Genomic DNA, 15151 nt, shown 5'->3' on the forward strand with positions numbered 1-15151 from the left:
AGGTTTATAAAAGGCCAATAGTATCATCTGGAAAAGTCAGTCACTAGGACACAATTACCTGGCAGAGCAGTGTGCTGGTGAACATCTTCGGTGAGAAGCGTCAGCAAGAACATCCAGGGAGTAAAGGGGAGAGAGAGGATTAAACTGCAGGAGTAAATGAGATTATTTCAGTAAGGCTTACATGAAACAGACCTGATCCTAAAGGGCTACCTGCTACTTGCTAACTTTTCCCCTTTGACTTTTCAACTCTCCTGTCATACCACAGACACCGTTCAATCAATTTGTGCACAGTCAACAGTGTACCCACAAATGTAGCGTAACTAATCTAGCCAGCCTCAAAAACAGACTCTTCCTTGGTAAGCAGCAATTTTTCAAAAACTTCCGATACATAATAATTACTTAAGTGGCAGAATACAGTACTTTCTAACAGACATAAAGGGAACTTATGCCTACTGATTTTCAGCCCTTGTTCCCAAGAATACCAGCATGAAATTACCTTGTCCTTATCCTGGCAGATGTTTCCAGTGAATAACTGGTTAGCACAAACCAGCAGCAGTGTAGTGGAAACAGAACTAGGTTAAGAATTAGAATATCCAACGTTTAGTTCCAGCCTACCACTGAGCTGTCATATGGTAAAAACTACAAAAGCTCTTTGGGCTTTACCATCCTCATCTGTAAAACAGATGTATCACTATCTGTCTTACCTATTTCGTGGGATTACTGTGAGGGCTACATAAAATACCGCTTTTGGTTTAGAAAGTAATTTCAGTCTCATCTGTAAAACACTATTCACCTCAAAAGGGGGCTGTAAGGATCCATTGGGACACTATATACAAGCATCTCACTTTATGTTGGCTAGTCTTCTTTGGATTTTTTTCTGCAATAAATACTCCTCCCCCCACATTTCAGAAATAAATATACATGAATACTAGAAGAACAGTGAATGGTGTTAATAATTTCAAAAGAACTTCGAAAGTACAGGAATCAGGCAGCTGTCTGTCATAGAGCTTCCAGTCCCAGTGCTGTGTGACTGGGCAAATGGTTTAAACCTCGTTTGTAGATGATCCATCTCATCTGTAAAGTAACAGATCTGGATGAGATGATCATCACAGGTCTCTCTGCCTTTAGATTCTGATGCAAATACCATTAACACTCTAGCGTAGCACTCCCCAAACTGCACTCTCTCACATTCCACCTTAACGACTATCTTCCGGTCACCTGCTCTACCTTCTATTTTCCTTCATATTAAGTTTTACTCGGCATTGTCATCACTATATTTCTGTGAAATAACGAGTTTGATAAAATGATTACATTTTTCTAATATAAATTATTGTAACTAAAGTAAAAACTGTGTATCCACATGCCATCTAAAATCATATAAATTCATACCAGTTAGGTCTGTCACTGTTCTAGTTCATTTTGAAATAGTAACTTCAAGACGAAAATGCCAAGTCTAAAACGTATTACCAACTTATTAATAAGATAATAAGCAGAAAAAACAAAACACCTATCAGTATTCATCTATTTTACAACTAATCATGAAGAAGAAGCAAACTCTCTCCCAACAAAACACAAAAGGCTAGGACATTCAGGGAACACAATGAGAGCCACTGTCAGCAATTTTAAAATTAGGACCCTTATAAAGGCCTAGATATGCCAAGGGCCTCCTCAGGGGTAGCTAGAGAAAAGAGTAAGAGGCTCAAAGGCCTCAACCCCATTTCACCCGAAGAGGCTCTACCTTCCTCTGCTTCTTGTGTTTAGGATTCAGCATTGCATTTCTCAGCGTGGGATGCTAATACTGAACTGAAAAATAGGCAAATGAAGTTCATTCTGATTTTTTACTGCAAAGTTCAAAACCAGAATAAAACCTGGATTCCTATGAAATATGTTAAAAGTAATAAACCAAAGAGCACAACTGAACCTAAAAAGGGGAACTGGCTCTTGTTCTTATTACTGAAGACTAAGGTATTTTCGGAAAACAGTTCCCCAAGAAAATCAGAATAACGTAAGGAACAGGAACCTTACCTCATGTGCACAAGCAGAAATGTGAGGAAAATCAGAAGCCAGGGCTTTATTCTTTCTAAAGAAAAGGAAATCAAATGATAAAGATGACAAAGAAAAATAATCTTACCTGATTTCGTTCTCTTTTCCCAGCTGATGGTAACCAGAAACTAGAGAGAGGGAGGGAATAAGAGGAGAGAAAACAATAAAAGAAGTGGTGAGTGGAGTCGTCCAGTCGTGTCCGACTCTTTGCGACCCCATGGACAGTAGCCAACCAGGCTCCTCCGACCACGGGGCTTTCCAGGCAAGAGTACTGGAGTGGGCTGCCACTTCCTTCTCCAGGGGATCTTCCTGACCCAGGGATCAAACCCGGGTCTCCCGCATTGTAGGCAGATGCTTTACCGTCTGAGCCACCAGGGAAGTCAAAGAAGTGGCAGGAACATTATTAGAGACGAGAAGATAGAAAAGATATTGGATTAATGAAGTGAAGAAAAAAGAAATGAGAAAAAATAACAGAATCAGAGGAGAAAAGGAGATGTTAAATGCGTATGAACTTTTTTTTTTTTTTTTTGCAAAAAATGACTCTTCAAAGTAAAAAGTCAGAATACAGAAGACTGGGCACTAAAACAACTCAAGACGATGGTGTGAAACCAACACATTCTCAGCTGTGCGGTGAGAACAGGATCCCAGTTCAACAGGGACACAGACCACATCTTGTCAATTTCATAACAACCAACCAGGCTGAAAGGATACGGGGTAACGATTGGACACTGACCACGACACAAACTAGCGACACCAAAGAGCCAGTCGTGTCAGGGGCAGAGCTGTCACAAGAAAAGGCAGACGATTCTTCTAGGGCTACACACAGGCTCTCCAGCAGCACTCATCACAGCAGTTAGAACAAAAAGATACTTCTTTGTCTAGAGGTCTAAAAATGGGAAGTGCATACAGAAGAGGATACAGAAGCAACCACACATTTTGAACAAAAAAAATTTTAAGAGATGGAAAAACTGATTTAAAATACAACATTCTCATTAGAGGCTACTTTCACAATGTAGCATCTAGAGACATAAAATGCAAAGAAATAAAAACTAGTCTAAAAAGGAAAAAACAATCACTCTCATGAACTTAGCATGTCAGCCATGTTATAAAGTACCAATCTTTAAGATGACCTCACTCAGCTCTACAACAGAATTTCCAGGTTTCTTCTTAAAACGTTCTTGTGCGGTCTCCTCCAAGGAACAGGCTAGGAGGGCACCGGTAAATACAGAAGCACTTACTCTTTCTGCCGAGGGTCACTGATGAGGTGGCCTATCCTCTCAGTACCCAGATTACTTATGCTGGACTCCTGAAAAGGCAAAGAAGATAAAACAAGCATTAAGTATGATCTGTCACCAAACTCACGCTTCCCCATGATTATACCAGCAACCCCAAAGCACACGTCAGATATCAATCTTAAAATCCAACAGCAACTAGACAGCTTTTTGCGGAACTCTACTGTGAAAGTATTGCATGTTATTCTAGACTTAGTTTTCTTTAGTGCTCAGAAAAAGTCTTTTTTTAAAACTGTGTATAGCATTTTAATATACCTCCTGGACTTATTAAAAAGTGTCAAAATAGAAAGAGTTTTTTAAAAAATCCAACAGCAGCTAATTTTTAACAGGCCAGCACACCAAGATTCCTAGAGTCATTCACGTATAGCCTCAACAGCCTTCATAATGTGACATTTACGGAGTCCTCACTAGGAACACCTAAGCATCTACTGACTAAATGTATACACGTCAAAAGATTTCTGTAACTTACAAAAATTGTCATCCTGTATTTTGTCTGTTAAACATCATCTCCTAAAGTAAAAATACAAGTTTGTATAAACTGGTTCATAAATTAGTGGTCCTCAAGATTGTAATACAAAATCATACCCATAACACAAGCAATTCAGAAACTAATCTCAAAAAAACTGGAAAATGGCAGAAGGCACTCACCCTTCATTTAACTTGAGTACATTTACAGTGACTATCACAGAACTTGGGCAAGCGTATTGACAGTACATGAGCAAGAGTTACACGCATATGAGGACGTGTTAAGATGAAAGAGCATAAGTCATGGGCATGAATGTCAAAAATGTCAAGCCTGTTACTCAAACACATTTGTTTCTGGGCAAACACTGTTATCTGTATTCATCTGTGTGTGGATTAGCCTAAATATGAGGGTACACATTTCAGTAGAACTGGCTGTAGAAAAATTAACTTGGAGGTCAGATTTTGGGTGGGAGTGGAGCTAAATGAAAAGGCTTCTCATTCTTCCTATTTTTCACTCCTTACACCTACGCCTCTTGGTCACAGACACAACCATGGTAATGGGGCCAAGAGAAAAGATAGGTGAAAAATGAGCTATTTGTTACAGCAGAAAAATTATTAACTTAAAGTGCCGTAATGTTTAAATTTACAGTTTATTACTGTGTAAATTACAAGCAGTACTTTGCGTAATTAGCAGCTCGCTGGCAGGGAGCTGTGAATGAAACTCATTATTTATGATTACAATTTAGAAAAAGAGGAGAGAGATAGGGGAGGGAGAAGAAGGGGGGCAGAACAGTGACCTCTGCTAGAAATGACAAATATCCCTTTAAGGTGATGAAGATGAATTAACCAAGTAAATATTATCCTATTCATTTGAAATCATTACAGACACATCCAACAGGCCCTACTTTCCTTACAGGCAAGCTAAAGGGGGTCCTCCAGTTTGAAATTATTTACTTCCATGGGCGTGGAAGGCTCTTATTTTATAAGAGCTGAAACAAAATAAGGTAGGTGTTAGGGAGAACACTATGTGTCAAGCCTAACCAATCAAGAAAAAAAGTCAGACCATTGCTCTCTTCCCCACTGCCAACATCCTGGGGCCTCCCTCCATTCCATGTATTCCTACCTGCTAGCTGTCCTGTTAGAATAAGCTACCACAATAGCAAATGCAGCACTGTGTTGCCTATAAAATGAGTAATCCAAAAGAAAAGGTATTCTTCCAATAATCAAATATTTTTCTAATTAGAGATATGAAATGGAATTTAAAGGCAGATAAAAATATGAATTCATCTGAAAATAAACAGACTCATTTCTTTTGCAGAAAACAGTCCTCTGATTAACCTATATAAACAGCAGCTCCCTTAAGGCAGGAAGACTGTAGCTCTGATCACTACCTACCTGGTTGGGCATAGGGCCTGCCACACTCAGGCACTCTAGACACTTATTGAATGAACAAACATATTAATGCTCTAAAAATGCCTCTCCCACCCTTATTCTTTCTCCACCACAATCTTCTCTGACTGGTATTCAGCCTCAGCCTTATTTTCAATCTCAAAGCCAGAGTGAAAAATAAGTAATTAATTAAATTTAAATTTAAAACGATAAAAGAGAAGTAGACCTGGGTTCAATTCTCTGTGTTTTGCCACTTCTATCTGGATAACATCAGACATTCCTTAATACCTTTGAACCCATTTTCCTCATTCTTTAAAGAAAACATCACCTTCTTAACAAGAGTTTTGGGAGGAATAAATGAACCGAGTGCCTAGCAGAGCTCTGGCAAAGGGAGAACTGAGTAAATGGCAGAGAGTCCTCCCTTATGGCCAAGGAGGGACTTTTGGAATCTGGTAACAGGTCTTGCTTCCCATTTTTTTTTTTTAATGAATTAGAATAAAAGACCAAAGTTAGAACAAAAGAAGCATTCGTGAATTCAAGAGGAGTCATAAAGAAGCCAAGAGCATTTCAACTTCTACAATAACAATATAATCAAAAGAGGAGAAGGGACAGAGAGCGGGCCTCTGGGTTTACAGACCACCACCACTGCCACGACAGTGTTTGCTTTGTCAGAACTTCTGTATGAATCAAGCTTCATCTTTCATGTATGTATCCACTCATGTCCTATATAATGTTCACTCCTGTGAATGTGCAAAATACATCTGGTTTAATTAACCCCAGGGAGGTCTTCGGCACCTTTGATTACCAATAGGATACAAATCTCTTGGGGAATATATTATCCTCCCAGTGAGCCCAGGAAACAGTGAGAGCTATCACCTTCCCCACAAGCCTTCTTCGCCCTTTTCTGAGGCATCGAGCTGCAGCTCCAGGCAGACGATTAAAGCGAGCGTGGTACCCTAAATAAAAAGAAGACAGACCTCAGTAACTGAATGCACAAGATTCATTAGCAGTGATATGCTTTTAGTACACAAAGGCCTTCCACCTGGGATCTTGCTAGATTGACCCTTAAACTAGTATCATTAAACTATCTGCCAAGGATTCACTATTCCTTTGTCTTTGTCACCAGTGGTATGATCTTAGGCATGTCATTTACCTGTGACCTAGGCATCCTTGTTTATAAAAAGGGAACAATCATTTGCTCAGTCCTCTTTTACAGGACTTCAAGACTCCATGAAACAGCACATGGAAGGTACTTTATAAACTGAAAACACTACACAAACATAAGGTATTATCAACAATTTCTAATTACAAATTAAATGTTAGCTATCATCTCAAAAACATTCTAACTCAGGGGCTTCCCTGGTGGCTCAGTGGTAAAAGAAATCGCTTGCTGGTACAAGAGACACGGGTTCAATCCCTGGTCCAGGAAGATCCCCTGGGCTGCAAAGCAACTGAGCCTGTGTGTCACAACTATTGAACCTGAGCTCGAGAGCCCACAATCTGCAAATCCTGAGCCCACGTGCCGCAACAACTGAGGCTGACGTGCCCTAAAGCCCATGTTCTGCAACAAGACAACAAGAGAAGCCACAGCAAGGAGAAGCCTGTGCACCACAATGAAGAGCAGCCCTTGCTCACCACAGCTAGAGAAAAACCCACACAGCAGGGAAGACCCAGCGCAGCCAAAAATATAAACAAACAAAAGTATTAAAAAAAATTCTTTTAAAGACATTCTAATTCACGAAACAGGTTTTAAAAAATAGCATGTATAATATAATCCCATTTTTCTAATTGCTGTATATGTTCTATACACAGAAGAGACAACTGGAAGAATCCACATGAAAATATTATCAGTGACTCTGGGTGTGGGATTATAGGCCATTTAAAGTTTCTTCTTTCTAGTCTAGCTTATTTGTATGTGCTTTAAGTGGTCCATAAAGAACTTTTAGAAATGGTCACTGACGTGTTTATGAAAACTATTAAGGTATCAAATGATGTGCCTTGGCCAGGCATCCTTACCAAGAACCAACTGCTTTGAGAAGGCGTTTCAATCACCCAAATTCATAACGAAAACACTGCAGAAGAATTCACAACTCTCAGTGCAATGCTGCACCAACAGATGCTCAACATACACTTGGAAACTGGATGATTTTTGGTTTCTGGGATCTTTTCATCATAAATTTATAGAGCTAAAAGAAACCTCTGAAACAACACTGTTCAGTGTCACGATATCCTAAGTCATCACTCTGATGCCCCAAGGGAATGAAGTGACTGCCAGTCACAGAGCTAGGAAGACAGTACCAGAGAGTATTCCCACATTTCCTTCCCCTGTCCTAGGCTCCACCCACTCCACTTTGTTACATCATCATCACTGGGAAAGCACAGGGAAAGGGTACACATTTGTGTTAAAGCCCATAATAACATGATAAAAATAAAAATTTTTTTAAATATTTTAAAATCATCCACTTAAAAAAATGTCATTACGCCTGTTGTTGTTATGAATGTTGTTACTGAAATCTGTTCTCTTCCAAGATCCACTATTTCAGGCTTCCACTGGGCACTCAGGAGCCCATCGGTTTCACAGGATAAGCAGCAGTGACACACTGCTAGGCTTCTTAGATCTGGCACAGATGGCAACAGCAAGCTGAAGGAATACCCTGCTAATATAAATTCTGAGAGTCTCCGTGGATTGATTCAGGTAAGAATGGAGAGAACCTCAAGCTTTGAGACTGACCGTTGAACCTTCTGGACAACTCCCTGGCCTAGTTCTAAAATTCAGACAGTCAATGCATGCTTACAGGCATGAGTAGGCTGGCCATGGGTGGACTCCCCCCAGAGAGAACATAAAAGTATGAAATGTGTTTTGGTCTCCTCGGAACTCACCTCTTTGAGCTGGTCGAGAAGGTAAAAGGAATGTGGAATCAGAAAGTTTATCCAGTCCAGAATCCATTCTCTCTACCTCGGAGCAGTGGTCAGGAGCCCACTTGGGCAGCAGATTAGGGACAGTGAATCCTGGGACACATTCTCCTTCATAGAACCAATCACTCTGCTCATCGTCCCCTAAAGGAAAGAGATTCTGTCATAAGCTTGAATTTTTAACGTGCTCTAAGAGAAGCCAAATGGGAAGATGATGTCTCAGTGCTATAGGTTTGATTATATTTTTTAAAACAAAGTCAAAGTACAAAAAAAAAAAATGTTTGCTACTTCTTGATCCATATTATGACAAAAACCAGGACATCAAACTAGTTCCACATAAATGTCACAGTGAAACACACTGGGAAGCTTTTGATAGTAAAAACTAAAAAAGTTACCAATTACTAAGTCCTGTCCACCTACCAGAACCCATGTTAAAAAAACCTGTAAATTTGTTATCTCTTCCAAACATTACACTAACTTCAACTTATCAATTAGGCAACTAAAGCCCAGAAAAATCAAGATAGAGTTAGTAATGGTGAAGCCACGGTACGAATCCAAAGCCTGAATAACTCCAAAGCCTTTAACATAAAAATGAACTGCCTCTCATGTACCATTCTAAGGGGCATAAATGAACTTGGAGGTTAAAAACCCACAAATTATTTCTCAATTCGAAACTGGCTACTTCTGCAGTATTTCTTGCTGTTATTTCTTATAATAGGTGAATAAAGAATGTATATTCTTACCTTGTTTCTTCCTTGATACCTCATTAATTGGACAGAAAATCATCTTGACAGTAGCAACCCAAGCTACCAGAAAAAAAAACACTAACCACAAAGACAATATAACCCCCCAAGGCTTGTCGAGAAGTTACACCATTTGCCCAAGGCCATACTCAATTACTGACAAAGTCAAGACTAGAACCATACAGCCAGACTCTTGGTTCACTTCTTTCTACCAGCTACTCCTATGACAGCATCCCAATTTCCAAAAGGGCTTATTCTTGCCCAGTAGGAGTAAGATGGATAACTTTCTGTCTGCTACCCCTCACCCTTTCCAAAACAGCAAGGATGAAGGAAATTATTACTAGAACATCTAAAGAGTTCACATTGCATTCATTCTCTGATGGGTACTGGATCTCAGGAAGCTGCTCAGACCTGTTAATCATAACTATCAGATTCATGGATCACTAAGGATAACTCTTAAATCACTGCAGGGATCTTTCAAAGGGAAAAGAAGCCACTAAAGAAGCTGCTCCAAATATTCCTTTATAAAAACACAACATCAACAGCTGTTTTTCAAACAGTGTTTCTCAACCTTTAGTGTGCTTCCGAAGGATGGGGAAGGGCTACCGGAACACAGACTGCTAGGCTGCAATGCCCAAACTTCTGATTCTGGCCTAAACAGGACCAAGAACGCACATTTCTAACAAGTTCCCTGGTGATGCTAAACTGGTCTGGAGACCACATTTGGAGAACCATTACCAGGGGAGTCAGGGGCAGAGAACCTCTTCCAGGGAGGCAAGGAGGTACCAGGAGGCAGGATGGCAAGGGAGTTGAAATTTCAAGCCCTCAGCGCATGCTTCATTGTCTCATCACATTTCACTTACAAAATGCAGATTCAAAGTCAAAAAAAAAAAAAAAAATGAATATAAGATAGGCATCAGAATTAACAATGATTAGTTTCACTCCAAGTCAATACAGTGATTCCTTCCTATTCATAAGCATTCCTTGGGCCCTTTATATTAATTAGTATATTTACCTAGATCATAATTTTCTAAAAACAAATGGCAGACTATAAGGGAATTTTTTTGTTTGTTTTGGTTCTCAAGCATTCACTCCAGATTTTTGATAATACAAAAAGGGACTCACTGAACTGGAAGGGCCCTTGTGACATCATTTAGCCCAGTAGTCTTCAACCCTGGTTCACTAGAATTGCCTGATGCAGGAGCTCCTCAAAAGAGGGCTGCCAGAGAATAAGGGAGAGGCTGAGCGGGTCAGGCTCTGACCTGCTGCTCCTCTAGGAGCTTGCTTTAACCAGAGTGAGTTTAGTTGTTTTATAATTTGAGGTTCTGTGTACAATTCTGTTCCAGGAAGAGAAAGGAGAGGGCCCCCTTATCTGTGTTCCCCAATAACTATTAAGAGCTTATTATTTGCCAGATAATGTGTTACGACTATGGTAGGGAAAACAAAACAAAACAAAACTCCAGCCTCTGAAAAGCTTCCATGGAAAAGGCATGCATCTGTTAACAATAAATACGGTTAGTGAAGAAAGCAGTAAGTTCAAGGAAAGAAAAAGAGTTAAGGGTTCTCTAGGAGATGATGTGTACCCTGATTGTATCAGAATCCCTTTAGGAAACATGTACATTTAAATGGGGTATTTGAGACTTCAGTGATTATTTACAAACATGTAGACAGTATTAAGAGAAGCCAAAGGGATGTTGAAGCATCCCAGAGCCAGGAGAGCAGTGAGTCTTTACCATTCCTAGACCTGGAGAAGCAAGGGGAACGAATGGTTACCAGAACACAGAGAACTGTGGTTACAGGAGAAGGATGCAAAAAGGAGCAGTAGCCTTCAGCAGAAGAACACAAACAGGAGCAACCAGGAGAAAGGGAATCAGGGACGGTTCTAATACAACGCAGTGCCCTGCGTTATTGTTTCCATCTCTTCACTGCCTCCTTGTAACAGAATGATACATTCACACTCTTTGCCCTTTGCCCTGGGATTCCACAGAGCCTACCCCTTGAGGAAGAGCACACTTTTTCATCCCACAGACATGGGGCTCAGTCATCCGAATGGCTTCGGGTAGAACATTAGCAGATGTGATTCAAGAGAAAGCTTTAAATATTCATATATGATCTGGCTTGGTCACTTGGCATTCACATCCTCTGCCCTGAGAAGTCCATATAACGCAGAGCCATTGCTCCTTTAGCCTAGGTCCCAGAATAAGAAAAAAATGAGTAGATACAAACCTAACTTGAAGCTTGGAAACAGGCTGAGCCCAGGCAAGAGCAGCTGAACCACAGCCAAGCCCCAGCCCCATAGCAAGAAATGAATGTACTGGATTGACCACAAAGTTTGTTCGGGTTTTCCCATAGCACCTTACAGCAAAACCTGAACGGACTGTTTGGCCAACCCAACAATAAACCACTGAAACCTAGGGGCTGCTAATCAGTATTATCATAATAAAAACTTGACTGATACAATCAATCTCATTCACCTCCCCCAAACACACACACTTCCACTGTTGCCTCCTAAACAGCCAAACCCAACCAGAAGTTGAGAGCAAAAAAATCCACGGGTGTAGTCCATAAATATGCCCTAGAGGAGCAAAATGAGGACAGTCTTGGAGGATGACCAGCCATTCAAGGAAAGGTAAAGACGAGATTTAAGGCAGAGAGACCAACATAAGGAAAGACACAGAGCAGGAAGAAACATACCTTTGTGCTGAGAACTCTAAGCATGTAAATATCACCAGAATGTGCGAAGTAGACGCAGAGACAAAGGGAAAGGCTGGGGCTATAAAATATTCTATGACCTTCCATAATATACCAAGGATTTCTTGTCATTGGAAGGTTTTCCAAAGGCCCAAAACAATCTATTGTAGTAACTCCACACTTTCTTACACCTCTGTATACACATCATAACCTTTGAAAGATGCATTATGACACTATAGTAAAAGCAAAGAAAAAAGAGCAAATACTAATATTAGTAATTCTGAATGTATGCTCCAGTTCATTCATGAAAAGACAACCAAACTTTCCTGGTATGAGATAAGAGAATCAAAGCCCTAGTGACAGACTATGCAGGAGTCTATACGCACAGTTTCTAATGACACCTCGCTCCCTCAGAGCCAGAAAGGGATAGGAATGTACGCATAATGGCCTCCATTCGCGTGGGAAGCTCAACAACTCCACTTGTACCCACAACTCTGAGGCATGGGTGAGACACCTCCCCATGGTCTCGTTCCAAAATAAAGATTTGGAAACTAAGTCTCACAGTCCTGGGATCCCTTCAGTTACTCTGAGCCAATCTGGATCACCCTAGACATACAGCCACCGTGCTCTGGCCTTCGATCACAACCCTTGGAGAAAAATCACTGGATTTCAGAAGGGACTTTAGAGATTTACAAATCGCTCACTTAGATTAAGAAACCCACAGTCTATCCTTTATAAAATTACATTCTCAAACCAGTCAATCCTAAAGGAAATCAACCCGGAATATTCATTGGAAGAATTAATGCTGAAGCTGGGCCACCTGATACGAAGAGTCAATTCACTGGAAAAGACTCTGATGCTGGGAAAGATTGAAGGCAAAAAGGAGAAGGGAGCAGCAAAGGATGAGATGGTTAGATGTCATCACCGACTCAATGGACATGAATTTGAGCAAACTCTGGGAGACAGTGGAAGACAGGGAAGCCTGGCATGCTGCAATCCATGGGGTCGCAAAGAGTCGGACGCGACTGAATTGAACTAGCAATAAAAGGGAACAAATTACTCATAAATGAAAATATCACAGACAAATTTTACATACTTTAGATGAGGAGAAGAAACCAAACACAAAGAAATGAATATTCTGTAATTTCATTTATGAAGTTCTCCAACTGGCAAAACTAATCTAAAGTAGAAAATAAAATCAGAACATTAATTACCAGGGCAAGGAATGACAAAGAAGGGACACAAAAGAAATCCCTGGATAGATAGCAATGTTCTATATTATGAGTTGGGAGGTTACAAGACTTCATTTGTTTGTCAAAATCATATAGCTAAGATATGCACATTTCAATTTATATAAATTATAACTCAAAAAAATGATAAAAATAATAAATGGAATGTGGGGTAGAGTGTAGGTGGAAAGAAATGAAATAATGGCAGAAAGTTGATGAGTGTTGAAAATGACTGGCTCATGAGGTTCCTTATTCTATTTTGACACCCCTGGATCAATGATCCTCAAATCTGAACTACCTGTATATAAAAAAAAAAATCACCACAGGTACTTACGGAAAATGCAGACTCCAGGGGCTAACTCCAGACCAATCTGAGGAGCTCAGGAACTTGCAGTTTTAACAGTTCCCCACATGGTTTTTATGCCCTAAGGTTTGAGAACCACTTTCACAGACAACCATCACACTCGCAGTAAGGCACTCCTAGAACCATCCGAATCCTCCCAGAAACGCTGAACCAAGGTCCCAAAGCTAGGATCACAATTACCTTGCCGGCCTTCATCGTTGGTAAAGAGCCCCGTGTCACTGCTGCTACACACACTGCTGGTTTCGCTGAAAAAGAGAGTAAAACACAAGAGAACACATCAGGTCCAGTCAACACGAAGCTGTCCATTCACCTGCTGGTTTTCAAGTTGAACGATTCCAAGTTTCCCTCATTTCACTCTAACTCATTAGCCAATCAGAAATATAAATTTCACAATTAAGTACAGGGATAAATTCATTTTCCTCAAACAAAAGAAATGGAAGAAGAGAATTGTAAAACTTTTACTTATAAAGTACTTTCAAAAGATTGCAAGTCACTTTGTTAATTTACCAAGAAGAAGTTATTTATAGACGCTCATGGAAGTAAATTTCAACCTGCTTTGGTATATTAACACAAATTTATCAATCAATTTTATTTTTAAATATTGTCAACTATCAGTTTCAAATGAAGCCATGCAACTTAAAAGGTATCCAGCATGTTTCAAGTTTTCCCATTAACAAAACAGCAAACAAAAATCCAGAAAAAAAAATCAGTATGACAAAAATTATATTTTCTAAATTTAATGTCTCTTGGTATCAAGTGGATACAACAAAATTCACTTTAAAAATAAGGTTAAAAATGAAAATGTAAAAACAAATTCCATTTGAATTCACCAAAATAAAAACTTTGGCTCCACAGAATGCTGTCCAAGTCAGTTTCATGCTGAGCTACTTCCAACAACTGATTCTGCCTCTTCAGATGCTGCGTTTCTCCCACCTAATCATCAAATTCGATTTATCTGGCGCAAGAAAAATTTCTCTATTCTTTAAAATACTAGCCATTTCCTTGATGGGATGTTTCCTTCCAAGCTAGTCAAGTTCATTCACGTGCTCTAGAAGACAGAAGCAGCATCCTCACCCTGCTGCATAAAGAACACGCTTGGCAAAATCCCAGTCTTCACTTCTGGATCCAAACTCTGAAAATATTTTGTATTTTGCAACATTTTCAAATGTATTGCCAACATTACATCCTAAAAATGCCAGTTAAATTTTGTAGCAGTGTTTCCTCACTTAAGCTTGTCTCTGGGTAACAGATCCAAGAAATTTGTTGCAGCGAGAGCCAATAAAACATACCTGATTTCTTCAAAGCTTCTTTCATTTTCCTCTGCACTTATAAATGGGAACATTCTCAGGTGTCATTATGAGAAATGTCTCGCAAAACTTAAGCACCACTGGGTTCTGATGGATTTAGAACCTTCAAAGCGCTCTGCAGTTAAATCCAGAAGACATCCTCATGGGGTACTGCACTCTTCCTACTTCTGAGTTTAAGGAACGGTGCCTGCTCACTTTATGGGGCTGTTTTTGTTTTCAGCAAGTTCCTGAGAGTATTGTGGTATACCCTAACTCCACTGAGTCCCACTACACATCCTCTCGTCAACTACCTTATTACTATCATCCTACCTCAAAGGCAAACCATAGTTTATTTATTTTTTAGCTCCTCTAGATGTTCAGGAAGGTTAAAAAGCACAGCAGATCATAAAACAAACATGCTGCTCCACCACTGTGTTACGTGCATTCTTGGCTAGCATATCACTGAGATGTAAGGGTCATCAAACAACGGCCTGTCAAATATTTCTGTATAGGTTGTGAGCTAAGAATGGTTTTTATAGTTTTAAATCACCAGGTAGAAGGGAAGATCAAAAGGAGACTATTTTGTGACATAGAGACATGACACAAAATTCAAATTTCAGTGTCCATAAATAAAGTTCTATTGGAACAAAATGTTCCAGTACAGTTTTGCTCATTTGTTGACTTATAGATTCTGGCTTCTTTCACACTACAACTGCAGAGTTGAGGAATTGCAACA

At 39.8% G+C, this 15151-nt stretch overlaps 1 protein-coding gene across 1 annotated transcript in view; it reads right to left on the minus strand.

Annotated features, from left to right (window-relative positions):
* GPATCH2L (G-patch domain containing 2 like) overlaps positions 1-15151 on the minus strand; it is a 54285-nt gene that overhangs the window by 22929 nt on the left and 16205 nt on the right. The window contains exons 3-8 of the mRNA XM_068963896.1: positions 13310-13374; positions 8070-8246; positions 6066-6145; positions 3282-3349; positions 2026-2080; positions 59-144 (exon numbers count right to left, since the gene is read on the minus strand). Coding sequence (XP_068819997.1) covers positions 59-144; positions 2026-2080; positions 3282-3349; positions 6066-6145; positions 8070-8246; positions 13310-13374 — 531 coding nt within the window. The remainder of the gene's footprint in view (positions 1-58; positions 145-2025; positions 2081-3281; positions 3350-6065; positions 6146-8069; positions 8247-13309; positions 13375-15151) is intronic.

This window comes from Capricornis sumatraensis, chromosome 2 (assembly GCF_032405125.1).
Source record: "Capricornis sumatraensis isolate serow.1 chromosome 2, serow.2, whole genome shotgun sequence".
Lineage (NCBI taxonomy): Eukaryota > Metazoa > Chordata > Mammalia > Artiodactyla > Bovidae > Capricornis > Capricornis sumatraensis.